The 27,163-nt window shown below is 48.6% G+C and overlaps 1 protein-coding gene across 2 annotated transcripts; it reads left to right on the top strand.

Moving 5' to 3' along the window:
• Window positions 1-27,163, top strand: FUT10 (fucosyltransferase 10). Of its 2 annotated transcripts, none has more exons than XM_064176560.1 (5): window positions 1-236; window positions 1,846-2,048; window positions 7,810-8,095; window positions 18,673-19,508; window positions 26,914-27,163. In XM_064176560.1, exons 2-5 carry the CDS (start codon window positions 1,968-1,970, stop codon window positions 27,136-27,138), a joined length of 1,428 nt encoding a protein of 475 aa, XP_064032630.1. In that variant the 5' UTR covers window positions 1-236; window positions 1,846-1,967; the 3' UTR covers window positions 27,139-27,163. The 2 variants fall into 2 exon arrangements, with proteins under 2 accessions (XP_064032630.1, XP_064032631.1); XM_064176561.1 differs by having other exon boundaries at window positions 1,843-2,048.

Here is a 27,163-nt window from a genome sequence, read left to right as displayed (position 1 = left end):
TCCGCCGGAACCGCGGTGGGCGGAGGGAGCCGGCAGGCGTCCCGCACCGCCCCGCCGCGGGGCCCCAAAGCAGCGGTGCTAGGCGTAGCGCCCGCCCTCGCGGCTCGCCGAGTCGGTGCACAAACTGAAAGTAAAAAAATACAAACCAAACAGCCCAGCCCGCCAGCCCGAAGCCCCTCAAATCCGATCAGAGGGGGACGGACCACGGAGGTGAAAAGAGAAGAGACTTCTTCGGGGTGAGTACAGCGGCAAAGCGGCCGCTGGAGGATGCTCGACCCACGGGTAGGAGGTAGGGCCGGGGCTGCGGGACGGCCTGAGGCTGGAGAAAAGCGCAGCTGGAGAGTAGGCACAGCCTCGGCTGCCATGCTAAAGCTGCAGAAATGCAGCGAGGTTAGGTTGGAAGGATTCTGAGGCGTTCGGGAGAGCTGGTGGGAAGTTCGGTGGGATTTGCAGGGAGCTGCTTCTACCGCAGGACAGCCGTGGGTGTTGATGTAGCCTTCTTTCCTTCGATCCTCATGGCCTTCGCTCGGCCTGGCCGAGGTGGGATAAGCGCTGCAACTTCATCTTTGCCAGAGGAGTTGGGAGAGGGCAGAGCCTGCTGTTGCCCCCTCCGAACACGGTCCGCCCCGCAGCACACCGCGGGGAGAAGGCACCGACTGTCGGGCTCTGCAAAGGCAAGGATAAAGTCCGGAGTCAGTGCAGTTGGTACAGCGCATCCATGGTGGTGGAGAGTGCCTGCTCTAGAGGAAGCAGGCGCTTTACGTCTAAAGATGGAAAGATTGCTACTTTTTCACGGGGGCAGAAGGTATGGCGACATTCGGCATCATCAGAGTCTTACTTTTTGCTGTGCACAGGGTAAGATGCGTAGTGTTAAAAATACTGTTCTGCTTCAAGGTCTGCTGTGAGTAGATCTTCACCCACACAGTTGTGAGCAGAATTGAGCCCCCGTCCCCTTATGGTGCCCCATTTGGCTGTAATGCAGGAGGCAAAGACGAGGAAAAGGCTTTATAAAAGATCCTGCACGATTTGGAAAGCACTCAGCTGGCAGCTGTGCCCTTCTGTGCCTACACAAAACCTTCAAAACCAGCTCTACGATGCAGAACAGAACTCACACAGCATGGTTGTGTGCGAGGTTTTGTTAAAGAGGCTTTGATGGGAAGGGATGAATGCATATGGTAGTGAAAGTGGAAATAGAGTATTTTTTTTCCCTCCTACTGCCAGTGCTGCAGAAGTGGTACTAGTGGCAGGCAGGTTTTTTTTTTTAATCCATCCTTCTTTGCTAGTTTTTTTGAATTCTAAGTGGGGTTAGTGTGAAGTTAAAGCTATCAGGTGCATGGTCATAGAGACAATATTGTCCCATAGACCTTCTTTATACAGGAAACCAGCTTTATTTACAGGAAGCACCTCTCTGAAAGAAACAGGTTGTAAACCATCAATTTATTAAACGTTTATGTGTGTGTTTCTGCTTTAGGGGAGCTTTCAGAATATCCTTATTTTCAGACTTCTCTGCCTGGAGGGGTACAGTCTTCCACCCATGCAGCTTTTAGGTGAAGCTGGATTTTGCACCTGCTCCTGTTGTCAGGAGTTGGGATTTCTATGCATTAACTTCCAGCATGCAGCAAAATAGTAGGGCTCTTTGAAAGCTTAAACAAAAAAAAGCATCAGGTAAGGGCAATAGCTGTTTGAGGAGAGGGCTGTGCGTGAAAGTGCTGTTTTGTGCAGACGGCTTTCTGGATGCCTCACTCAAAAGGTGGATCTGGCGCCTACAGATAGCTGTGGAAAGACAGTGAGGTAATCACTGATCATAAGGAGCACTCTTATTGGTGCTGTGTTCTTTTTCAGCAGTGCTCATCATGGGGAAGAGTAAGAATGACATGGGAAAGCCCTACAGTAAAGGCTGAAGACATTAGACAGATTTGTCTTCCTGATGCCCAGATTGACTGCTCTGGCAGGCCCTGCAGTTCATCATGATTAGGATGAGGAGGAAGAAAACATGGGCATCTTGCTTCTGCTTTGCAGCTGCCTTTTTCCTGATGGTGACTCTGCAGGTACAGGGGCAAGGGTGGGTGGCGTATGCATGAGATTGCTCTCAAGGTATGACACAACTCTTTAACATCTTCATAGATGATCTGGGTGAGGGCATGGAGTCAGTCATCAGCAAGTTTGCAGATGACACCAAGCTGGGGGCAGATGTGACTGAGTTGGAGGGCAGAAGGGCTCTGCAGCGGGACCTAGACCGCCTGGACAGATGGGCAGAGGCCAATGGGATGGCATTCAATAGCTCCAAGTGCAGGGTGCTGCACTTTGGCCACAACAACCCCATGCAGAGATTCAGGCTGGGGTCGGAGTGGCTGGAGAGCAGCCAGACAGAGAGGGATCTGGGGGTGCTGATTGATATCCGCCTGAACATGAGCCAGCAGTGTGCCCAGGTGGCCAAGAGAGCCAGTGGCATCCTGGCCTGCATCAGGAATGGTGTGGTCAGCAGGAGCAGGGAGGTCATTCTGCCCCTGTACTCTGCACTGGTTAGACCACACCTTGAGTACTGTGTTCAGTTCTGGGCCCCCCAGTTTAGGAGGGACATTGAGATGCTTGAGTGTGTCCAGAGAAGGGCAACGAGGCTGGTGAAAGACCTTGAGCACAGCCCTACGAGGAGAGGCTGAGGGAGCTGGGATTGTTTAGCCTGGAGCAGAGGAGGCTCAGAGGAGACCTTATTGCTGTCTACAACTACCTGAGGGGTGGTTGTGGCCAGGAGGAGGTTGCTCACTTCTCTCAGGTGGCCAGCACCAGAACGAGAGGACACAGCCTCAGGCTGCGCCAGGGGAGATTTAGGCTTGAGGTGAGGAGAAAGTTCTTCACTGAGAGAGTCATTGGACACTGGAATGGGCTGCCCGGGGAGGTGGTGGAGTCACCATCCCTGGGGCTGTTCAAGGCAAGGTTGGACGTGGCACTTGGTGCCATGGTCTAGCCTTGAGCTCTGTGGTAAAGGGTTGGACTTGATGATCTGTGAGGTCTCTTCCAACCCTGATGATACTGTGATACTGTGAACTCTGGCAGATGAGAGAATTTTGAAGGTGACAGATACATTCTGTACAAACCTCTGCTTTAAGAGCAGTGTTCAAAGAAGTTCTGTCAGCAATGCTGGCATGGTGGTAGTGGGTGACGCCGAAAGTGACACACAGAGAGCGACTTTCTTGCTTATCAGCTTGGCTCCTGGACCACTTTCTAAGGAGTAGTGTACCATACCGTGCCATGCGGTATTGTCTCCATTCAGCATGGTCTCCTCTGTTCCTGTGTTTGAACTCATCGCTTGGGGAAGGCAAGGCTGGACCTGATTCATAGTGATGTGACAGGTGGACCAGGGAATTCTGAGGACATCATAGAATCATAGAATGGTTTAGTGTGGCGGTTTAGGCTGTAACCCACCCCCCCACACTTTTGGAAATGCCCCAGCTAACTCAGACGGGCTCCGGGAATATAAACACAGCTATTTATTTACAGCAGCACAATATACAAGCAGTTCAGGAGGGACATTGAGATGCTTGAGCGTGTCCAGAGAAGGGTGACGAGGCTGGGGAGAGGCCTTGAGCACAGCCCTATGAGGAGAGGCTGAGGTAGCTGGGATTGTTTAGCCTGGAGAAGAGGAGGCTTGGGGGTGACCTTATTGCTGTCTACAACTACCTGAGGGGTGGTTGTGGCCAGGAGGAGGTTGCTCTCTTCTCTCAGGTGGCCAGCACCAGAACGAGAGGACACAGCCTCAAGCTACGCCAGGGGAGATTTAGGCTCGAGGTGAGGAGAAAGTTCTTCACTGAGAGAGTCATTGGACACTGGAATGGGCTGCCTGGGGAGGTGGTGGAGTCGCTGTCCCTGGGGCTATTCAAGGCAAGGTTGGACGTGGCACTTGGTGCCATGGTCTAGCCTTGAGCTCTGTGGTAAAGGGTTGGACTTGATGATCTGTGAGGTCTCTTCCAACCTTGATGATACTGTGATACTCTGATACTATATACAGTTATATACAAAAATATATAAAGGACAAGTAATACAGAAGCACAACTCCCCTCCCAGAAACCTGAGTCCCCAGGAGGGGCTCTCAACCACCCCAGCACCTCCCCCTGCCCCTCTCAACCTTACCCCAATCTTGAGAAAGAATAGAGGTGCAGCCAAGAGGTTAAGGAGCAAGGTTAGTGGCAGTGAGGTGAAGGAGATGTTGCTTGGTCTGAAGGCAAAAGCAAAGTGAGAGCAAAAATGGAGAATGTTATCTAATGTTTTACTTCTTGTTCCCATACTTCTCAGCGGGATTGTGAGAGAAGTTGACATCACAATTGTTTTCCTTTTCACAGCTAAATTATCTACTTTCTCTCACCAAAACATTCTAGCCTGCTTCAAACTAGCACATTTAGGTTGGAAGGGGCCTCAAAGCTCATCTAGTTCCAACCCCATTCCATAGACAGGGACACCTCCCACTAAAACAGGTCGCTCAATGCCTCATCCAACCTGGCCATGAACACCTCCAGGGAGAGAGCAGCCACAACCACCCTGGGCAACCTGTGCCGGTAACTAACGGTGGAAACCTGTCCCTTAGTCTTGACTCAGAGGCTGTCCTTTGCGTTGTGAAGCGTAAGCTGGTCAGTAAAAAATGCATGAGGGAAAAATCAGTGTGGAGGCATATTAATATTTGTAGGGGCAAATGAATGTTTGTGGCTGGTAAAAGTTACCCTAGGTTTTCATTAGAAGAGCTTTTGGACAACTTGAATCACAGAATTAACCAGGTGAGAAAAGATCTCTAGGATCATCAAGTCCAACCTGTCATCTAACCCTTTTAATTAACTAAACCATGGCAATTAGTGCCTCATTCAGCCTCCTCTTTAACACCTCCAGGGATGGTGGCTACTCCACCTCTCTAGGCAGCCCATTCCAAAGCAAATCACTCTTGCTGTGAAGAACTTATTCCTAATATCCAACCTAAACCTGCCCTGGCACAGTTTGAGCCTGTATCCTTTTGTTCTGTCTCTGGTTGCCTGGCAGAAGAGACCAACCCCACCTGGCTGCAGCCTGTCTTCAGGTAGCTCTAGAGAGCAGTGAGCTCACCCCTGAGCCTCCTCTTCTCCAGGCTGCACACCCCCAGCTCCCTCAGCCTCTCCTCACAGAGCTGTGCTTCAGCCCTCTCACCAGCCTTGCTGCCCTTCTCTGGACACATTCAAGCACCTCAATATCTTTGCTGGCAGACATGGGACTGTAGGAGACTTCAGTCATGAGAAGGCCAGAATTTGCCACGCAGAGGTCTTTCCACGGAGTGGAGGCTCTGGTTCAACCTGGTACCTCAGGTCTAAGTCCCAGTCGTGTTAGCAGGAAGACCTGAAGCTTTCCCAGGCTAGCTCCTGGGAAAGCTCTTCTATATCAAAGCCATTTCTTCAAGGCAGTCACTGACACATAGTGATCACTTTCAGTTCTGCTCCCCTTGTCAAGGTATCCAAAGATGATGTGGCTGCCCTAGACTACTAGAAACACTAGGAAGGCTCTTAGGACCTTTATTGTGGAAGTCTGAGACTCCACTACACCTCCACAGCTAAGCAGGTTTGGGTCTCGTTAGAGCTTCCCTGTGCCTGGATGGGTTTTTTAGCTGGGAATGTTCACTGCACCATGATGCATGGTGCCCTGGTGCAGGGGCTGCTGTACCACATGAGCTATCCTGGGTGAACCCTTAGGAGTTCAGAGATTGCTACTAGAATTTTTATACAAGTTCAGACTTCTTAAATTCCACCAGGGCAAGATTTGGAAGCAAAGGAGAAGCTTGTTCTTGGAGAAACCTGGACATGAGGTAGTTCTAGACTTAGTTCAGTTATTTTGCTGCAGTTATATGTTGTATTTTAGATGTATGAATCTTTCCCCAGCTAGTATCTTGTCCAGTTGCCAGTGTGGGAGTAATTGCTGTATTTGTTTTCTGTACAGCTGCACTTAGTGGGTTGTGCTGTGTATGCTGTGCCTGTTGCAGAGCCAATTTAGTCTAGCTAGAATCAATGTATTTTACTACATGGTGAGAGCAAGTGACACTGCAAACAAGAAAATGAATGCGTGCAGTAAAGCTATCAGGGAAAAGAAATGTTTTCAAACAACTCAGAGGGGTTGGACTTGATGATCTCTTTGGGTCCCTTCCAGCTCTAACAGCCTGTGATCCTGTGAACTTAAAATAAGCAACGTTATCCTACTTTCCAGTAGCCTTCCTTCAGAGCCATCTGACAAGTGGCTGTGGCCAAACCTGTCTGTTGGCTTAGAGTTCCCCCATCACTTTTGCAGTTGTTCTGGGATGCCATTATGCACTGCCTGTGAAGGTCCACACATAGAAAGCTGTTTTCATGGTAGCAGGAAGGTCTTTGCCCCACTAAGGTGAAGAGCAGGAGCAATGCATTCTGTGACAACACCTGCTGACACTTCACTAGTAGAATTCTCTGTCCTAGGATACTTGTGGCAGGTACGACCTGTAGAAGAGGGGGTGGCTTTGTAAGCATCACAAATCCCCAAGGTATTCTGGGGACTTCTGTCCCATGGGTGCCGGTGAGAAGTGCTAAAGGCTTCTCCTAGGAGCTGAAAGTTTTCAAGGTTCCATCTGGGGTTTCAGATCTGTCAGTGATTGGTAGGTCTTTCCATCCTTGTAAGTACAGATGGGACTTTTCTCCTCTGCCTAGTTGTAGCTGTATTTTCTTTCAGATATTCCTGCACCTGACTTATTCCGACAGTGGTTTAAAAATTAACAGGAATGAATGCAGATGGCTGTACAAAGGCATAGAATCATAGAATCAACCAGGTTGGAAGAGACCTCCAAGATCATCCAGTCCAAACTATCACCCAGCCCTAGCCAGTCAACTAGACCATGGCACTAAGTGCCTCATCCAGTCATTTTTTTGAACACCTCCAGGGATGGTGACTCCACCACCTCCCTGGGCAGCCCATTCCAATGGCAATCACTCTCTCTGGGAAGAACTTCCTCCTAAATTCCAGCTTGAACCTTCCCTGGCACTACCTGAGACTGTGTTCTCTTGTTCTGATGATGGTTGCCTGGCAGAAGATACCAACCCCACCTGGCTACAGTCTCAGGTAGTTGTAGGCAGCAATGAGCTCTGGCCTGAGCTGCACACCCCAGCTCCCTCAGCCTCTCCTCACAGGGCTGTGCTCCAGGCCCCTCACCAGCTTCATTGCCCTTCTCTGAACACGTTCCAGTATCTCAACATCTCTCTTGAATTGAAGAGCCCGGAACTGGACACAGGACTCAAGGTGTGGCTTGACCAGTGTTGAGCAGAGGGGCAGAAACACCTTCCTTGTCCTGCTGGCCACACTCTTCCTGATCCAGGCCACTCTGTCCCCAGTCTGTAGCACTGTTTGGGGTTGTTGTGGCCAAAGTGTAGAACCTTGCACTTGGCATGAAGTCTTCATGTTGTTTTTTTGTTTGTTTGTTTTTATTACAGCTGATTTCCAGAAGAAACCTGGCTGCTAAATGGCTGCTTTCTGTCTTTTGCTTCTTTTTTTTTTTTTCAGAGAGAAAGCACAACTTGTGGTACTAAAATCATATGTGATGTGACTATATCTCAGTACAAAAATGTATTTCCTGCCTTCCCCCCCCTTACAAACACAAATTAAAGCTTTTGCTGTTGTTGCTGTGAGCTCACCTGCACAGTGACTTTAGTCAGAGAAGAGCATTGACTCTGACTGATGGAAACTTAACACGCAGACTTAGTGCCTGATGCTTAAACTCTGCCAAGCAGATGTCCTAGCTCACGTCAATGATGCATGATGATGTGTATGTTTATTTCTCTCAAGGTTATCACAGAGCTGGGCAATTCGGAGCATAAGGTGGCAGTGATCTCTGCTTTACACAGTGGCCTGTTAGAGCCTGTGGAGAGAAATACTTTGCAGTTCAAGAAGCAGGAATTTCACAGCAGCCTGAAGACAGAATCTGATACAGGTCCCTATCCCATCCTGCTCTGGTGGTCTCCCCTGACTGGAGAGACAGGAAGATTGGGTCAATGTGGAGAGGATGTTTGCTTCTTTACTATCAACAGGACCTACCAGCACAATCAGATGACGAGAGCATTTCTGTTCTATGGTAAGGATCCATTTCTTTGCTCTCCTGCCTAGTTAGTTTCCTTTAGAGATGAACTATTCTAGATGGCACTCACTGAGAGCAGAAACCTATACACAGCTGACTGCCCTGAACTTTTCCCTGGTGCTTTTCCAGAGATGTACCTGTTATGGAAGGGGGGTAATCAATTAATTGTGAGGTGGTATTTCCAAAATGAATATTGCTTATTAATTGTGGTATTTAGGAGTCTTGCCCTCCTGACCACTAATTTAAATAATAATTGGTTCTTTGCATGGTCATGGGAACAATATGCAGAGGAATAACTAGATCTAGAAGTAAGAAGGGCACAGAACTGTTAGAGTGAGTCCAGAGAAGGGCTGTGAAGATGATCAGAGGGCTGCAGCAGCTCTGCTATGAGGACAGGCTACAAGAGCTGGGGCTCTTCCTCCTGGAGGAGAGAAGGCTTTGAGGAGACCTTGGAGTGGCCTTCCAGGAGCTGAAGGGGGCTACAGGAGGGCTGGGGAGGGACTATTTACAAGGTCTTGTAATGACAGGATGAGGAGGAATGGGTTTAAAGTGGCAGAGGGGAGATCTAAACTGGATGTTAGGAACAAGTTCCTTGCAGTGAGGGTGGTGAGACACTGGCACAGGTTGCCCAGGGAGGTTGTGGCTGCTCCCTGCCTCCCTGGGGGTGTTCAAGGCCAGGTTGGATGAGGCCTTGAGTGACCTGTTCTAGTGGGAGGTGTCCCTGCCTACGGCAGGTGGTTGGAACTGGCTGATCTTTGAGGTCCCTTCCAACCTAAACTATTCCATGATTCTATAATTCTGTAATTAGCAAAATATATAAGCATTAATTGAGCTGGAGGAGAAGGTTCCTGTGGTCAGTATGCCGCTTGCGGTTAATTATACTGCTTGTCCTCTAGATGGACTCAAGGACCTCCTTTCTGCTTATGGCAGAAGGCAGTGGAGAATTGCAAGAAGCTTTAAGTATTTACTCACAAAATATTATCTTCTGACTTGTGGGGCTAGCTACAGATTCAGACAGTACCCAAAGGATTTCAGGGAGTTCCTTTACTGTTGTGCCAGCCACTGAGACTTCTGATTCTTCCCAGGCTTCACAGAGTGCTGGGGAAAGGAGTCAGATGATCTCTGACCTGGTCCTGGTTTCTATGGACGATCTGTGTGTCTCCAAGAATTCCTGTCTTGGCAAGAGACTTTCAGGTGTAGGCAGGATGTCTTGCAATGTGCAGTCTTAGCACGATGTCACGCTGGCTATGCAGGCTGGTTGCGTGGAGGCATTTAGAGTCTGTTCCTGCTAAACTCAAAGCAGTGCAGTTTCCAGGCAAACAAACTCAGAGCATCAGGGATTGTTACTTTGTGTCAGAGATAGTTTATAGCTTACCATAGCATGGCAGCAGGCAGTAGCAGGCAAGCGAGCATCAATACAGTGGCAGAGCACATTGTGTTACCTGCTCATGTGTTTTTGTCAATATGACCCAAGACTAATGGACCTTTGGACGCAGGATAGCCAATCAGAATGGCAGTTAGTTGAGCTTGACCATGTTAGGTAAAGCCATGGGCTTACTTTACCCAAATTTGGTAAAAACATAGACCTTGCACAAGACAGGTGCAAGCTAAACATGTGTATCTTGTTTAGCACAGGATGTAAACAAGCCTGGGCAGGCCAGAGTCCTAAGATTCAATGGCTCCAGGTTCTTTGTCCACTTTCCCACAGTTGTTTCTCCACATAGCAGAAGGAGGGAGAGCAGAAAAGTAACGTCTGGGCAAGCCAGGACATGTATAAGCTTATTTTGGCTTATCCAGATCTACCATGACAGTACTTTGTCTCCAAAAGTACTCTGAAAAGTGGCTGTGCACATCTGTGGCATGTCTGTTGCCTCATCTCGTGCTGCTTTCCAGTCATATGCTCCCTGGTTTGGGGAGAAAAGATAATTTCCTGTGGTTGCCAAGTCAAGAAAAGACAGCCTAAGATCAAGCCAACTTTTTCTAATCATCTTTGTCAGCCCTAGCAGAGGTTCTACAAGGTCTTTGTTGCACTTGTACAAGTCTTTTGTCTTGATATAATGCCCTCTTTGGTAACTGTGCAACTTCCTCTGCCTCATGTGCTGAGAGGTTGCTAGCAGACTGTAAATGGAAAGTAGTGAAAGAGTCTTATTGATTCTGCACAGGGAGCAGCAGCTAGTGCAATCTTCTGACCTGCTTTAGCTCTGCTGCCTCAGAAACTTCCCACTTGTGCTGGTTTGGGGCTAGTTGGAATTATTTTTTTTTTTGAGCCTACAAAACACAGAGATTAAAAAAAAAAAGCTTTATTTTGTTGATTTTGTTCTTTCCTCCCCCACACACAGTTGCTTTTCAGAGAGAAAGTGAATTTTAAGCAGAAAAAAAATGAAGCCAAATGCTGTTCTGCACTTGGTAGGTTCAGTTCTGCACTTGGTAGGTTCAGCAGCTCCTTTGCCTGGAAACACAATAAAACAGGAGCCTTGAATTTGATTCATTCACTCAGTTATGGTACAGGTGGAAATGGAAACACAGGGAGGAAGAGCATTTGGCTTGGTTAACAGTGAATCATAGAATTACTCAGGGTTGGAAGGGACCACAAGGATCAGCCAGTTCCAACCCTCCTGCTGTGGGCAGGGACACCCTGCCCTAGATCAGGCTGCCCACAGCCTCAGCCAGCCTGGCCTTAAACACCTCCAGGGATGGGACCTAAACCACCTCCCTGGGCAACCCATTCCAGGCTCTCACCACTCTCATGCTGAACAACTTCCTCCTCACATCCAGCCTGAACCTACATATTTCCAGCTTTGCTCCATTAAGGGGAATGTCCTGTAACTCCTTGATAGCCTAAAAAGTCCCTCCCCAGCTTTTTTTGTAGGCCCCCATCAGATACTGAAAGGCCACAAGAAGGTCACCTGGGAGCCTCCTCTTCTCCAGGCTGAACAGCCCCAACTCTTTCAGTCTGTCCTCACAGCAGAGCTGCTGCAGCCCTCTGAGCATCCCAGTGGCCCTACTTTGGACATGCTCCAGCATCTCCACATCCTTGTAAGTGGGCTCCAGAACTGGATGCAGTACTCCAGGTGGGGTCTCACCAAAGCAGAGTAGAGAGGGAAAATCATCTCACTCTCCCTGCTGGCCACACTTCTCCTCATGCAGCCCAGGTTCTGGTTGGCTCTCTGGGCTGGAAGTGCACACTGCTGGCTCATGTTGAGCTTCTCGTCCAGCAGCATCCCCAAGTCCCTCTCCTCAGGGCTGCTCTGCAAGCAGTCACTGCCCAGCCTGCAGTTGTGCTTGGGATTGCCCTGACCCAGATGCAGGACACTGCATTTGGTCTTGTTGAACCTCATGGGTTTGTGCCCACCTCTGCAGCCTGTCCAGGTCCCTCTGGATGGCATCGAAACACCTTAATTCATTTCTTCAGAGCTCCAAGTAGATCAGCTTTGTCAGTTGATAATGCAATGGTCAAGCATGAGGGCAAAGTAGCAACAGCAAAAGAACAGGAAGCTGACCCGATTAAAGACGAGAAAAGCTGGCTTTGCATCATATGAAAGCTATACAGTTAGTTTGAGTCTCTGGGAGTAATTCTAATAGTCTTTCAGTATTAGAGGAAGTATGACAGTTCAATTATAACAGGCTTGTGGGCATCACAGAAGCACAGAAACATCCAGTTTGGAAAAGGCTGCTCAGAAAGGTTGTGGAGTGTCCTTCTCTGGAGACTTTCAAGACCTGTCTGGATGTGTTCCTGTGTGACCTGAGCTAGATTGTATGGTCCTGCTGCGGCAGGGGAGTTGGACTCGATGATCTATGGAGGTCCCTTCCAACCCCTGACATCCTGTGATCCTGTAAGATGCCAGAGCAGGTGTAGTGGTTTTGCACTACACATACTTTGGGATTCACCCTTGTGTAGGGTTAACCCTCCAGGGGGAGTAACCCTGAACCTGACCCTAGGTGGTCTTGACCCCTCCCCGAGGGTGGGTCTGAACACCACCAGGTGATGGTTAGCCCACTCCCCCCTTCCTGTCCCATAAAAGCAGGGGGATTTTCTATTTCACTTGCTCTGCAACACTCTGCTTCCTGCATACCAACAGGACCATCAGTTCCTGGGTCCTCTTTGTTTCACCATGTGGCCATCACCCACGAGGTGGACAAAGCCATCACCATCACAATCGGGTTGTATTTATACCATTTTGCATTTGCTATTTGTCCCTTCCCTAACCTTTTGTAACTTCCCTGCCTCAGGTGCCTTTTAAAGTTATTGTTAAACTTCTCTTTTTAACTTCCAAATCGAGTGAGATTTCATTTATTTGGGTGTGATTTCCCATTGGAATGGGCTGCCCAGGGAGGTGGTGGAGGCACTGTCCCTGGAGGTCTTCAAGAAAAGACTGGATGAGGCACTTAGTGCTGTGGTCTGGTTGACTGGCTAGGGCTGGGTGCTAGGTTGGAGTGGATGATCTTGGAGGTCTCTTCCAACCTGGTTGATTCTATGATTCTATGATTCTCTCTCTCCATCTAATCCCTTTCTTTTGGGAAAGAAGGGGAAGAGGAAAGGGCACTTTATAAAATTGTTATTGGTTCTATCAAATTTATTTTCAGTCTCTGGAAATTTAAATTAGAACTGAGTCAACCTCTCCCTCCCCCCAAAAGAAAATTTGCTAGGCTTACTCAGAAATTGGAAGTTAAATGAAATTATTAGTTGCAAAAGTGGGCTAAATAGGAAAGGTAATAAACATATACAGAATCACAGAATCAGAATCACAGAAACACAGAATCACAGCAACACCCAGATTGGCAAAGCCCCTCAGGATCACTAAATCCAACCTAGATCCCTACTTATCAAAATTCACCTTAAACCATACCCCTAGGCACCACATCCAAACCACCCTTAAACACATCCAGGGTGGGTAACTCCACCATCTCCCTGGGCAGCTCATTCCATAGAATCATAGAATCATAGAATCAACCAGGTTGGAAGAGACCTCCAAGATCATCCACTCCAACTTATCCCCCAGCCCCATCCAGTCAACTAGACCACGGCACTAAGTGCCTCATCCAAGCTTTTCTTGAACACTTCCAGGGACGGTGCCTCCACCACCTTCCTGGGCAGCCCATTCCAATGCCAATCACTCTCTCTGGCAACAACTTCCTCCTAACATCCAGCCTATACATTCCCTAGCACAACTTGAGACTGTGTCCCCTTGTTCTGTTGCTGGCTGCCTGGGAGAAGAGGCCACCCCCCACCTGGCTACAGTGTCCCTTCAGGTAGTTGTAGACAGCAAAGAGGTCTGCCCTGAGCCTCCTCTTCTCCAGGCTAAACAGGCCCAGCTCCCTCAGCCTCTCCTCATGGGGTTTGTGTTCCAGGCCCCTCACCAGCTTTGTTGCCCTTCTCTGGACACCTTCCAGCACCTCAACATCTCTCTTGAATTGAGGAGGCCAGAACTGAACACAGCACTCAAGGTGTGGCCTGACCACTGTCTCCATGAAAAACTTTTTCCTAATGTCCATTTACATACTTATTTTTTAAGAGGTTATTTATACTGGGCTAAAGGCTCTTCCTGTATTTTTTTCTGGTGATGCTGGCTATGAAATATGGACCTGTTAAAATTTGCCAAAATGCTGCCTGTTTTCAAAACAGTGCACTAAGTCATCTCGTGCGTAAAATCTGCAGAAACAAAGGCCACAGATGGCATTGAAGGAGACAAAGTGCTGCATCAGTGCAGAAAAGCTTCACAGGCAGACACACTCACACTCCTAACTTGAAGCACTGAGCTGCTGGCCTGCAAATAAGGCAGATTTTGGTGTTCCAGAATTTCCCTCTACCTTGCCTCCTGAGTGATAACTTGAACTCATATGCCCTGCTGTGCTAAGGTTGGGTCAGGATGCAGTTTCAGCTTTGAAAGAAACTGCATTGAGTTCTTGTCTCCCCAGTTCAAGAGGGACATAGAACTGGTTGAGAGAGTCCAGCACAGAGCCACAAAGATGATGAAGGGAATGGAACATCTCTGTTATGAGGAGAGCCTGAGCGAGCTGGGACTGTGCTGCTTGGAGAGGAGGAGACTGAGAGGTGACCTCATCAGTGCTTATCAGTATGTGCAGGGTGAGTGGCAGGAGGCTGGATTCAGGCTTTGCTGGGTGATGCCCAGTGACAGGACAAGGGGCATTAGGTGGCAGTTGAGGCATAGGAAGTTCCATGGAAACAAGAGGAGGAATTTTTTTCCCTGTGAGTGTGACAGAAGACTGGAAGAGGCTGCCCAGGGTGGTTGTGGAGTATCCCTCTCTGGAAATATTCAAGAGCTGCTTGGATGTGTTCCTGTGTGATCTGCTTTAGGTGATCCTGCTTTGCAGGGGGGATGGATTGGATGAGCTTTGGAGGCACCTTGCAGGCCCTGATGTTCTGTGATTCTGTGGTTGCCCTAATTGGTCAGTGAACTAGTGAGGAGAAGACTGATCCAAACCTCAGTGACAACACTATGCAAATGAGGGCTTCAGACTTTTTTTCTGTCAGAACTAATTTGCTCAAAACCACATTTTCTGCAAGTTGTCCTGAGCTACTGTCCTGGCTTGGAAAGCTTCTTGGTGATGACTTTATCCAGTGCTGTTGTCTCCTGTTTGGAAGTGTGATGATCTGAGGTTACTTGATATAAGGAGAGAAATTAGACCATTGGTTGTGAAAGGAAAATAATGATGGAGTCTGCATCATGCATTGGTTTGCTGAGAAGGTTAAAAAGTCAGTGTCAACAATTTGTGCCACTTGGTTCTGCAACACTGCTGCCTTTTGCTTCTTCTTCACTCTGCTCTAATATCTCTCCACTAACACATAACAATGTTAAGCTTTGCTAGTTGTGTTGTTTGTCTGCCTGGGAAAGTAGAGGGTAGCTTTGAGCCCCTTCTGGGCAGTTTCCTTTGTGCAGAAGGGAGTTTGGATGTCTGTATTATTTCTAATTTGTATGTAATTGTAAGTATCTGTAAATATATTGTGTATCTATGCTGCGATGGTTTGGGAGTTCCCTTCCCTCTCACTCCTATGAAATCACCCAGGCTGGACTCAGCTGGCTGGAAGTTAAGAAATGAAGCTTTGTACTCACAGCTTAGCACAATATACAAGTAGATATTTACAATATACCACAAATATATACAGCTGTATACAGAAATATGCAAGTTAAAGGTAATATAGAAACACAACACTCTGCCCAAGGAGGGGCTCCCAGCCACCCTTCCACCTTCTTTCTACCCTTCTACCTTATCCCAGAATCTGCCTTACACACAAGGTGAGTTTGCAGGATTGGCCAGGGGAGTTAGAAGCAGAATTAGTTGGGTTACACAGCAAAAGCCCAGGCAGAAAAGCACAGACACCAACTCTGGCAGATAGAGACTCTCACACTGTCTTATCTGTGTCTGTGTCCTTGTTTTTATACATCTCAGCAAGCCTCTGAGTGAAGTAGACATCAACATTGTTTCTTTGTCACAGCCAAAATCTATTTTTTCTCATTAGAATATTCCAGTTAGCCTCAAACCAGCACAATATGCTTGTAAATTTTGCTCTGCTGTAAACAGAACTTCGTCTTACTTCCAAGCTATCAAAGCTGGTCTGCTGGATTTCAACAGTGTTGAGGGTGGAGAATGTTCCTAGCCTGCCACAGGAAGTAAGACTTTTTTCTCTTGTGGGGTTTTGTCTCTGCTTGTGCTGGGAGGGGTTCCCAGCTCCAGCTTTTCAGTGTCACATAACTTCACAGAGTTTTGTGTGTGACACCATCTCCCATGACATTTTAGTGAGCAAACCAAGGAAGTGTGGGATGGAAGAGCAGACAGTGAGGTGAGTTGGGAACTGGTTGCAAGACAGAGTTCAGAAGGTGGTGATCAATGGTGCCAGGTCCAGCTGGAGAGCTGGGACCAGTGGTGTCCCCCAGGGATCAGTGCTGGGGCCAGTCCTGTTCAACGTCTTCGTCAATGCCATTGATGAGGGCACAGACAGACAGAGTCTGCTCTGCAAGTTTGCTGACCACACCAAGCTGGGAGGCTTGGCTGAGACAGCTGAAGGCTGTGTGGCCACCAGAGAGACCTGGGCAGACTGAGAGCTGGGCACAGAGGAACCAGATGAAGTCAAACAAGGACAAGTGCAGAGTCCTGCATCTTGGGAGGAACAACAAACTGCACCAGTATAGGCTGGGAGGTGACTGCTGGAGAGCAGCCCTGTGGAGAGGGACCTGGGGGTGCTGGTGGGTAACAGTTAACCATGGCACAGCAATGTGCCCTTGTGGTCAAGAAGGCCAATGGGATCCTGGGGTGTGTTAGGAAGAGTGTGTCCAGCAGATCAAGGGAGGTTCTCCTTCCCCTCTGCTCTGTCCTGCTGAGACCTCATCTTGAACACTGTGTTCAGTTTTGGTCTCCCCAGTTGAACAATGACAGGGATCTGCTAGACAGGGTCCAGTGAAGGGCAATGAGGATGATTAGGGGACTGGAGGGCATGGCTGATGAGGAGACGCTTAGGGACCTGGGGCTGTTTAGTCTGGAGAAGACTGAGAGGGGATTTGATAAACATTTATAAGTATCTGTCTGAAGGCTGCCAGGAGGGGCAGGGGACAGGCTCTGCTCACTTGCTCCCTGGGATAGGACAAGGAGCAAAGGGTGTAAATTGCAGCAAAAGAGGTTCTGCCTCAACACAAGGGGGAACTTCTTTCCTGTAAGGGTCACAGAGCACTGGAACAGGCTCCCCAGAGAGGCTGTGGAGTCTCCTTCTGTGGAGTCTTTCAAGGCCTGTCTGGATGTGTTCCTCTGTGATCTGTGTTAGATAGGATTGTCCTGCTCTGGCAGGGCAGTTGGACTCGATGATCTCCTTGGGTCCCTTCCAGCCCCTAGCGTCCTGTGATTTGTGATCCTGTGACATGATCTACCAGTGCAACCGAGTAAACATGAGTGGGGTGTCATGCTGTCAGCCTCAGGGGTGTTAGTTCCTAAATGAGGAGAATGTCCAGCTTCTCTGTGCTTGACCATTGAGTTCCTGCAGGGTTGGGAACTTCTCCCCTGCCCCAACTGAAGTTTATCAGACCAGCTGAGATGGCTTGGAAGTAAGATAAAGGCTGTATTTACAGCAAATCTACATTTACAACCATCTATACACCATATATTTACAGGTATTTGCAATTATGTACAATATAGAAATAACACCGAGATCCAAACCTCCCCACCCTGGATAAAGCAAGCCCAGAAGGGGCCCAACACCATCCTCTCTCTCTCTCTTTCCCCAGACAGAATGTAACCAGCAAGGCTTATGTGTTATCTGGCTTATCAAGGCTAGTGGAAGAGAGTAAAGAGAATCAAAGAGATCCAGGACAAAGAAGAAATAGATCCAGGGCAAAGAAGAAAGAATTGTTTATACTTTGGCTTTTTGCAAGTCTTAGCAAACCAATGAATGATGTAGACTTTATTTTTCTTTTACAGCCAATGATCTGACTTCTATTATCAGGATATTCCAGTAAGCCTTAAACCACTAGAAATACGAATCCTGAATGACAGGAATGAGATGTGCAACTTCTGTTCTGAAGCATCTGTCTCTATCTTCTGCAGTCTGTCACATAATCAAAGATTTCCTAATTAGTAGTTTGGAAGTTGAAATTGCTTATAGTTGTAGTCTTCTTGTGCTTTCTTCATCCTCTCATAAGATTGTTTCCTTTTTCTCATGGGGTAGGGAACATGCTGACATTATCTTCCCTTTAATCCTTAAAAGCTTTTTGTCTTCTTGGTGGACTGAGTTTGATCAAGTGTCTTTGGGTTGATGCTCAACTCCCCCAGTCATCCATGTGGCTCTCCACTGGACTCTCTCCAGCAGGTCTTTGTCTCTCCTGACCTGGGAAGTGCAAAACTGGACACAGTATTCCAGGTGTGGTCTCACCAGGGTAGCATAGAGGGGGAGGAGAACCTCACTAGCCCTGCTGGAGACACTTTTCCTGATGCCCCCCAGGATGCCCTTTGCTCTCTTGGCCACAAAGGCACACTACTGGCCCATGTAGAACTTGCTGCCCAGCAGCACTTCAGGGTCCTTCTCCTCAGAGTTGCTTTCCAGCAGGCCAGCCCCAGACTGTTCTGCTCTCTATTGTTACTCCTCTCCAGATGCAGGACCCTGCCCTTGTCCTTACTGAACTTCATGTGGTTTGCCTTCATGCAGCAGTCAGCCTGTCCAGATCTGGTTGGAGAGCAGCACAGCCTGAGGAATGTTAGCCACACACCTCCCCCTCCACCCAAGTTTTGTATCATCAGTGAGCTTTCTGAGGGTGTACTCAATGCCCTTCTCCACATTGTTGACAAAGACATTGGACAAAACTTGTCCCAGTACTGATCCTGGGAAACACCACTGGCTGTGGGCCTCCAACTTGACGCTCTGCCACTGATGACAACTCTCTGTTGTCTGTTGTTGAGCCAGTCATATCTGTCACAACACTTCTCTGCGTTTTCATGCTTTGCTCTCTGTACTGCTGCCTTATGTAAAAAATGCAATGGCTGTAGAGCTGATGCTAAATTGGAAGTAGGCTTCAGTGCCGTCGTAGTGTTGTGCAACAGATAATGGCTAAATATGGTTTGCTTTTCTCCAGGTACTGATTTCAGTATAGACAGCCTACCCCTCCCTCGTGAAGACTATCATGATTGGGCCCTTTTCCATGAAGAGTCACCAAAAAACAACTACAAACTCTTCCACGAGCCAACCATAACCTTATTCAACCACACCGCAACCTTCAGTCGCCATTCCCACCTACCGCTGACCACTCAGTACCTCGAGAGTGTAGAGATCCTGAAGTCATTGAGGTACATGATCCCACTGCAGATGAAGAACAAGCTGAGGAAGAGGCTTGCACCGCTTGCATATGTGCAGTCTGACTGCAACCCTCCCTCTGATCGGGACAGCTATGTGCGTGAGTTGATGTGCCACATAGAGGTGGACTCTTATGGGGAATGCCTGCATAACAGAGACCTTCCTCAGCATCTCAGAAGTCCAACTGCCATGGATAGTGGGAACTTCTATAAGATACTGGCACAGTACAAGTTCATTCTTGCTTTTGAAAACGCTGTCTGTGAGGATTACATCACTGAAAAACTCTGGCGGCCTCTGAAGCTGGGAGTGGTACCGGTGTACTTTGGGTCTCCCAGTGTTGCAGAATGGCTTCCTAGCAATAAGAGTGCCATCCTAGTATCCAGCTTTTCACACCCTCGGGAGCTAGCCCACTACATCAAAGCACTAGATGCAAACGATGGAGAATATGAGTCTTACCTACAGTGGAAACTCAAAGGGGACATTTCCAACCCAAGGCTGCTCGCGGCGATGAGGGAGCGCAGGTGGGGAGTGCAAGATATCACCCAGGACAATTACATCGATGCTTTTGAGTGCATGGTGTGCAACAGAGTGTGGGAAAACATCAGAAGGAAAGAAAAGGTACATATGACTTCGTGTCATGTTTTGAAAGTGGCACTGGGGTCGGATTTGTTGTGGGCAGGTCGGTTACCAGATTTCTGCACAGCCCTACAACCGTGGGTATGGCAGTGCCATAGGACTGTGCATCTTCATGTCAAAAGGTGCTGGCAGAAGGTGTGTGTCAGAGCATGTGTCCTCATACTGCAGTGGGGCTTGAGCTCACACTTATTAACTGTTGAGCTGGTGATCATTCCAGCAGAAGGCTGGAATTATTCAAGAGGAGTTTTTTTTTTAGTCAGGCTACAGAAAGGAACTTAAGTTGCTGACTCGGATTAGATGACCTGGAAAGTTTGGAAACATATCGCTGTGATGGTTTGGGTGTTCCCTACCCCCCACCCCCCCCACTTTAGAAATCACCCAGACTAGACTCAGCCAGCTCTGGAAATGTGAATGAAGCTTCTATTTACAGCTAGCACAATATACCAGCAGATATTTACAGTATATACAGTTATAGACAGAAATAGACAAGGGAAAAGGTAATACAGAAACACAACTCCCCTCCCACAAACCTGAGTCCCCAGGAGGGGCTCTCAACCACCCTTCCACCTTATCCTTACCCCTCTCAACCTTACCTCAGTTCAAAGGAAGAATGGAGGTTCAGCCAGGAGGGTTAGGAAGCAAAGTGGATTAGCCCAAAATGGAGGGTGAGGTTAGAGAGTAAGATGCAGCTCAGCCAGCAGCCCCAGCGGAAGTGGTGCCAAGTGTCTTATCTATGTTTTGACTTGTGTTTTTACACATCTCAGCAAGCCTATGAGTGAAGTAGACATCACCATTGTTTTCCTTTCACAGCCTGTAATCTAGTTCCTCTCACCAAAACATTCTAGCCTGCTTCAAACTAGCACTAATGCCCAGAGAGGTTATGGGATGTCTGTCCAGCATGGGTTTAGGAAGGGCAGGTCCTGTCTCACCAACCTGATCTCCTTTTATGATCAAGTTACCTGCCTGGTGAATGTGGGGCAGGCTGTGGATGTAGTCTACCTGGACTTCAGCAAAGCCTTTGACACTGTCTGCCACAAGAAGCTCCTGGCCAAGCTGGCAGCTCATGGCTTGGACAGATTCACTCTGTGCTGGATCAAGAACTGGCTGGAGGGCCAGGCCCAGAGAGTGCTGGTGCATGGTGCCACATCCAGTTGGCAGCTGTCACTAGTGGTGTGCCCCAAGGATCAGTGCTGGGCCCAGTCCTGTTCAATATCTTTATTGATGACCTGGACGAGGGCATTGAGTCCTGCATCAGTAAGTTTGCATGTGACACCAAGCTAGGAGCAGGTGTTGATCTGTTGGAGGGTAGAAGAGCCCTGCAGAGGGACCTGGCCAGGCTGGATGGGTGGGCAGAGGCCAATGGGATGAGATTTAACAAGGCTAAGTGCAGGATTCTGCACTTTGGCCACAACAACCTCAAGCAGCACTACAGGCTGGGGACAGAGTGGCTGGAGAGCAGCCAGGAGGAAAGGGACCTGGGGGTACTGGTAGATAGTAGCTGAAGATGAGCCAGCAGTGTGCCCAGGTGGCCAAGAGAGCCAGTGGCATCCTGGCCTGCATCAGGAACAGTGTGGCCAGCAGGACAAGGGAGGTTATTCTTCCCCTGTACTCAGTGCTGGTCAGGCCACACCTTGAGTGCTGTGTCCAGTTCTGGGCCCCTCAATTCAAGAGAGATGTTAAGGTGCGGGAAGGTGTCCAGAGAAGGGCAACAATGCTGGTGAGGGGCCTGGAGCATAAACCCTATGAGGAGAGGCTGAGGGAGCTGGGGGTGTGCAGCCTGGAGAAGAGGAGGCTCAGGGGTGACCTCATTGCTGTCTACAGCTACCTGAGGGGACATTGTAGCCAGGTGGGGGGTGGCCTTTTCTTCCAGGTAACCAGCAATAGAACAAGGGGACACAGTCTCAAGTTGTGGCAGGGGAGGTCTAGGCTGGATGTTAGGAGGAAGTTCTTCACAGAGAGAGTGATTGGCATTGGAATGGGCTGCCCAGGGAGGTGGTGGAGGCACCGTCCCTGGAGGTCTTCAAGAAAAGCCTGGATGAGGCACTTAGTGCCATGGTCTGGTTGATTGGATAGGGCTGGGTGCTAGGTTGGAGTGGATGATCTTGGAGGTCTCTTCCAACCTGGTTGATTCTATGATTCTTTGAGCATGTTTTACAACTCAACTCAATGCTGCCCTAGGCAATTAGATAAGACCTGTTTGGAAGAGGGAGCTGGACTAGAGTCCGGTTCTAGGTCCTTCCTGACTTTATGACTGCTTCTGCACATGTGCATTGAAACCTGTGGTTTGACCACATACCATTGTGGTGCCCACATATTATTGTCTTTGGCCATGCTTGGTGACTAAACATTGAAACACCAATGTCTGAGGCAGGTTTTGGGCGTGTACCTCTGAGTCTAATTGTCCTGAAGTTGTGCTGATAAAGAGTATCTGCAAATGGCTGTCTGTGACAGTATTAGCAGGATTTATTCCAAAATTAATAGAGTTTATGATTTTTGATATTAATATATTTAATCTCAGTGCCTGTTTTTAATCAACTTCCTTGCACAGCCATGAAAAGTATTACACAGAGGAAAACAGAACACTTAAGAAATAACCTGGACTTCAGCAAGGCTTTTGACACTGTCTGCCACAAGAAGCTCCTGGCAAAGCTGGCAGCTCGTGGCTTAGACAGATTCACTCTGATGTGGGTCAAGAACTGGCTGGAGGGCCAGGCCCAGAGAGTGCTGGTGCATGGTGCCACATCCAGTTGGCAGCTGTCACTAGTGGTGTGCCCCAAGGATCAGTGCTGGGCCCAGTCCTGTTCAATATCTTTATTGATGACCTGGACGAGGAGATTGAGTCCAGCATCAGTAAGTTTGCAGATGACACCAAGCTAGGAGCAGGTGTGGATCTGTTGGAAGGTAGGAGAGCCCTGCAGAGGGACCTGGCCAGGCTGGATGGGTGGGCAGAGGCCAATGGGATGAGATTGAACAAGGCCAAGTGCAGGGTCCTGAATTTTGGCCACAACAACCCCAAGCAGCACTACAGGCTGGGGACAGAGTGGGTGAGAGCAGCCAGGAAGAAAGGGACCTGGGGGTACTGATAGATAGTAAGCTGAAGATGAGCCAGCAGTGTGCCCAGGTGGCCAAGAGAGCCAATGGCATCCTGGCCTGCATCAGGAACAGTGTGGCCAGCAGGACAAGGGAGGTTATTCTTCTCCTGTACTCAGTGCTGGTCAGGCCACACCTTGAGTGCTGTGTCCAGTTCTGGGCCCCTCAATTCAAGAGAGATGTTGAGATACCAGAACGTGTCCAGAGAAGGGCAGCAAGGCTGGTAAAAGGCCTGGGCTGGCTCTGTGAGGAGAGGCTGAGGGAGCTGCGGTTGTATTTAGCCTGGAGAAGAGGAGGCTCAGGGCAGACCTCATTGCTGTCTACACCTACCTGAAGGGAGGTTGTAGCTAGTGGGATTGGTCTCTTCTCCCAGAAAACCAGCACCAGAACAAGGGGACACAGTCTCAAGTTGTGCTGGGGAAGTACAGACTGGATGTTAGGAGGAAATTGTTGCCAGAGAGAGTGATTGGCATTGGAATGAGCTGCCCAGGGAGGTGGTGGAGTCACCATCTCTGGATGTGTTGAAGAAAAGCCTGGATGAGGCACTTAGTGCCATGGTCTAGTTGACTGGCTAGGGCTGGGTGCTAGGTTGGACTGGATGATCTTGGAGGTCTCTTCCAACCTGGTTGATTCTGTGGTTCTATGAACTAGCAATAATATAACAAACATCAAAATAACAGAACTGGACTGATTGTCGCAGTTGTTTTATTCCACTTATCCACTAGAGGGCCTCGAGAGGCTTCTTTCTGTTTAAGGCAGCAGTCACTTGGAATCAGTTAGAGAGAGGCTTTGAGCCTTTATTTACAACATAATGTCTCCAGGTTCCCAGGGCTAAATTTCCAGACAGTACCCAAACACTTGCAGGGAGTCCTGTTGGTGTCTTAATTGCCCTCTAGATCTTCCCAGGCTCTAACAGGGTGCTGGGAGAGAGGCAGCCAATCTCTGACCTGCTCCTGGTTCCTCTTTGATGACTCCAGACTTGGCATGAGGTTTCCAAGGGTTCAGGCAGGATGTCTTGCAGATGTGCAGATGGGCACAATGTTGGTGGCACTTTTCAGAATCACAGAGTTGACGAAGTTGGAAAAGACTTCTGAGATCATCAAGTCCAGCCTGTCACCTAACCCTTCTAATTCACTAAATCATGGCACTAAGTGCCTCATCCAGCCTCCTTTTATACACCTCCAGGGATGGGGACTCCACCACCTCCCTGGGCAGCCCAATCCAATGCCAATCACTCTTCCCATGATGAAGTTCTTTCTAATGTTCAGGCTGAACCTACCCTGGCACAACTTGAGGCTCTGTCCTGTTGTTTTGTCCCTGGTTCCTTGGCAGAAGAGACCAACCCCACCTGGCTACAACCTCCCTTGAGGTAGCTGTAGAGAGCAATGAGGTCTACCATGAGCCTCCTCTTCTCCAGGCTGCACACCCCCAGCTCCCTCAGCTTCTCCTCACCAGCCTTGTTGCCCTTCTCTGGACACATTCAAGCACCTCTGCATCTTTCTTAAATTGAGGAACCCAGCACTGGACACAGAACTCAAGATGAGACCTAACCAGCGGTGAGTATGGGGCAGAAGGGCTTCTGTGGTCTTGCTGGCCACACTAAGTTCCTAAGATCCAGGATGCTGTTGGCCTTCTTGGCCACCTGGGCACACTGCTGGCTCATGTTCAGTAGGCTGCTGACCAGTCCCCACCCCAGGTCCCGCTCTGCCTGGCTGCTCTCCAGCCACTCCGTCCCCAGCCTGTAGCACTGCATGCCACGTTGTGAGGTACTTAATGCCAGTTCCCTGATAAACTTGAGGCACAGCAAGTTTCCAGGTAGACAAACCCAAAGTATCAGGCCTTGTTAATATACAGCAGGCAGAGCATGGCAGGATGCAGTGGCAGAGAGCAATGAGGCAGAGGCACCATAAGGCAGAAGCACACAGAGAGAGCAGGTTGTGTTTGCCTGCTCATCTCTTTTAATTGATGCAGCCTGAGACTAACGACCCTTTGGCCACAGATTAGCCAATCAGAATGGCAATTTGCCAAACTTGATTGTATTAGGTAAAGTCAGGGCTTGCTTTTACCTCTTTTAGAGTGAAGCACAAACAAGTGTCTAAACACACGTGGGTACCTTGTTTACAAGTTTGGAAGCAGAGAAGGAGACTTAATGGCACCAGGGCCATCTTCCTTTCCCACCCTTGCTTTCCCCAACAGCAGAAGGAGGGGGAGCAGAAAACAAGGACATGTTTAGGCCAATTTTGGCCTTCCATGACACTGTCCTAGCAGGAAGCCTAGCACTGAGGGCCCATCAGTCTTGCAAGAGTGTCAGCCATGCCACCAGAAGGCTGTTTCAAAGGCACTGTGAGCTGTTCAGTCTCCAGCTAGACCTGTGTTGGATTTGGCTGGTGTAAACAAAGGTTTACTGGGAATTAAACTGAAGCTAAAATCTCTCACTACATGTATTTCTGACCTGATGAATGCTCATTTTAATTGCTGCATCCCTTTAAGATTCCCAGGTTCACATACCAAGGGCCAGTAGTTGTTTTTCAAACTCTCCAAAAGCTCAGTTCTCAACATGAATTGAAAAAAGTCATCTCTTATGGTATTTTGTTGGGTTTTTTTTAGTCCAGTAATGAAACTGGTCAATGGTTTTAGTATCCCACATCTGTCTTACATCCTTTAGTCTGTGTTTTAGGTGATTACAGTCTGAGTATTACACTATGTAGTCAGATAGTAGAAGGGAGATGAAGAGCAGATGGAGTTTTAAGCTGAGCTGAAGTGACTGGGAATGCAGACTAGTAACCATTACATTTAACCAAGCTTTCCTGTTGGAGTCTATTGCAAATCTGGACAGATGCCCCCTCTCTTTGAGCTAGGATTACAACCATGGAAAATCATGGAGTAGGTTAGATACAAATATTCCTTTGCAGGATCACAGGATGTTAGGGGTTGGAAGACACCTCCATGGATCATCGAGTCCAACCCCACTGCCAGAGCAGGATCATGCAATCTAGCTCTGGTCGCATAGGAACACATCCAGACAGGGCTGGAAAGGCTCCAGACAAGAAGACTTCACAGCCTCTCTGGGCAGCCTGTGACAGTGCTCTGGGACCCTTACAGTAAAGAAGTTCATTCTCATGTTGAGGTGGAACTTCCTGTGCTGTAGTTCACACCCATTGCCTCTTGTCCTATCCCAGGGCACAACTGAGGAGTTTGTCCCCTCCCTCTTGACCCCCAGCCCTCAGATGTTTATAAACATTGGTCAGATACTCTCTAAATGTTCTTTCACCAGACCAGACAGCCCCAGGTCCCTCAGCCTCTCTTCACAGGGCAGTGCTCCAGCCCCTTCAGCATCTTCACAGCCCTCCCTTGGACTCTCTCCAGTAGATCCCTGACCCTCCTGAACAGGGGACCCCAGAACTGAAGGTAACATTGCAGATGAGGTCTCAGCAGGGCAGAGTACAAGGGAAGGAGAACCTCCCTGGATCTGCTGGACACACTGCTCTGAATGCCCCTCAGGATTCCATTGGCCTTCTTGGCCACGAGGGCACATTTCAGTCCCATGGAGAGCTTCCAGCACTCCCAGGTCCTTCTCCACAGGACTGCTCTCCAGCAGATCACCTCCCAGCCTGTACTGCTGCAGTTTATTGTTCCTTCTCAGGTGCGAGACTCTGCACTTGTCCTTTTTGGACACCTTTAGGTTCCTCTCTGCCCAGCTCTGTCTGTCCAGGTCTCGCTGGGTGACTGCACAGCCTCCAGGTGTCTCAGCCCAGCCTCCCAGCTTGGTGTCATTGGCAAACTTGCCAAGCAGACTCTGTCTGTCTGTCTGTGCCCTCATCAATGTCATTGATGAAGATATTGAACAAAACATGACCCAGGACTGATCCCTTCTATGTGCTTTTGTGCCTCTTTAGTCAAGAATGTTATGAAGAATAGTTTGGTCTCCTGGCCAGATTCATGGTTTGGTTATTTTTCCTTTTTCTTTAAGAAAAAAAAACCCACAAAAAACCCCTCATTAAATGTGTACATGTTTAAGATGAAAACAGAATATTGTGATTAAATCAGAACTTCTTGCCTTAAAGTATCAGTTTGGGTGGACTGATGCTGCTCATCTGCAGCCAGGTCCAAGGGTCAGGCTGTTGTCAGCATTGACTGGCTGTGTACAGGACACTCTGACATTTACAGGGACGTGGCTCGAGCCTGTACTGGGGAGGAAAAATCTCCTTAACATGCTTTAATAGTTTGCTAATGTCATTGCACTTCTCTTCTTTGCCAGAGTTCCTGAATAACTGTTTTCATTTCTTTGCATTGTCAGGGGTGGCTGCCCCGAAGGTGGAGGGCTGAAGTTAACCATCTGAGCTGCCCCACACCAGAGGCATTTTGGTTCTCGTTATCAAACTCTGGCAGGACTTCTCTCCAAGAGATGTGGATACCAAGCTTCAAGCAATCCGAGAAAGAAGCCTGGGCACTGAGGCACCTGGTGGAAAGGAACAGGAATTTTACAGCTCAAGAATTTTGGATGCTTGTATTCAAGAATTAAACAATGACCTGTAAATAAGATTAAA

Source organism: Pogoniulus pusillus, chromosome Z, assembly GCF_015220805.1.
Source record: "Pogoniulus pusillus isolate bPogPus1 chromosome Z, bPogPus1.pri, whole genome shotgun sequence".
Lineage (NCBI taxonomy): Eukaryota > Metazoa > Chordata > Aves > Piciformes > Lybiidae > Pogoniulus > Pogoniulus pusillus.
This window is presented reverse-complemented; position numbering and strand designations above follow the sequence as displayed.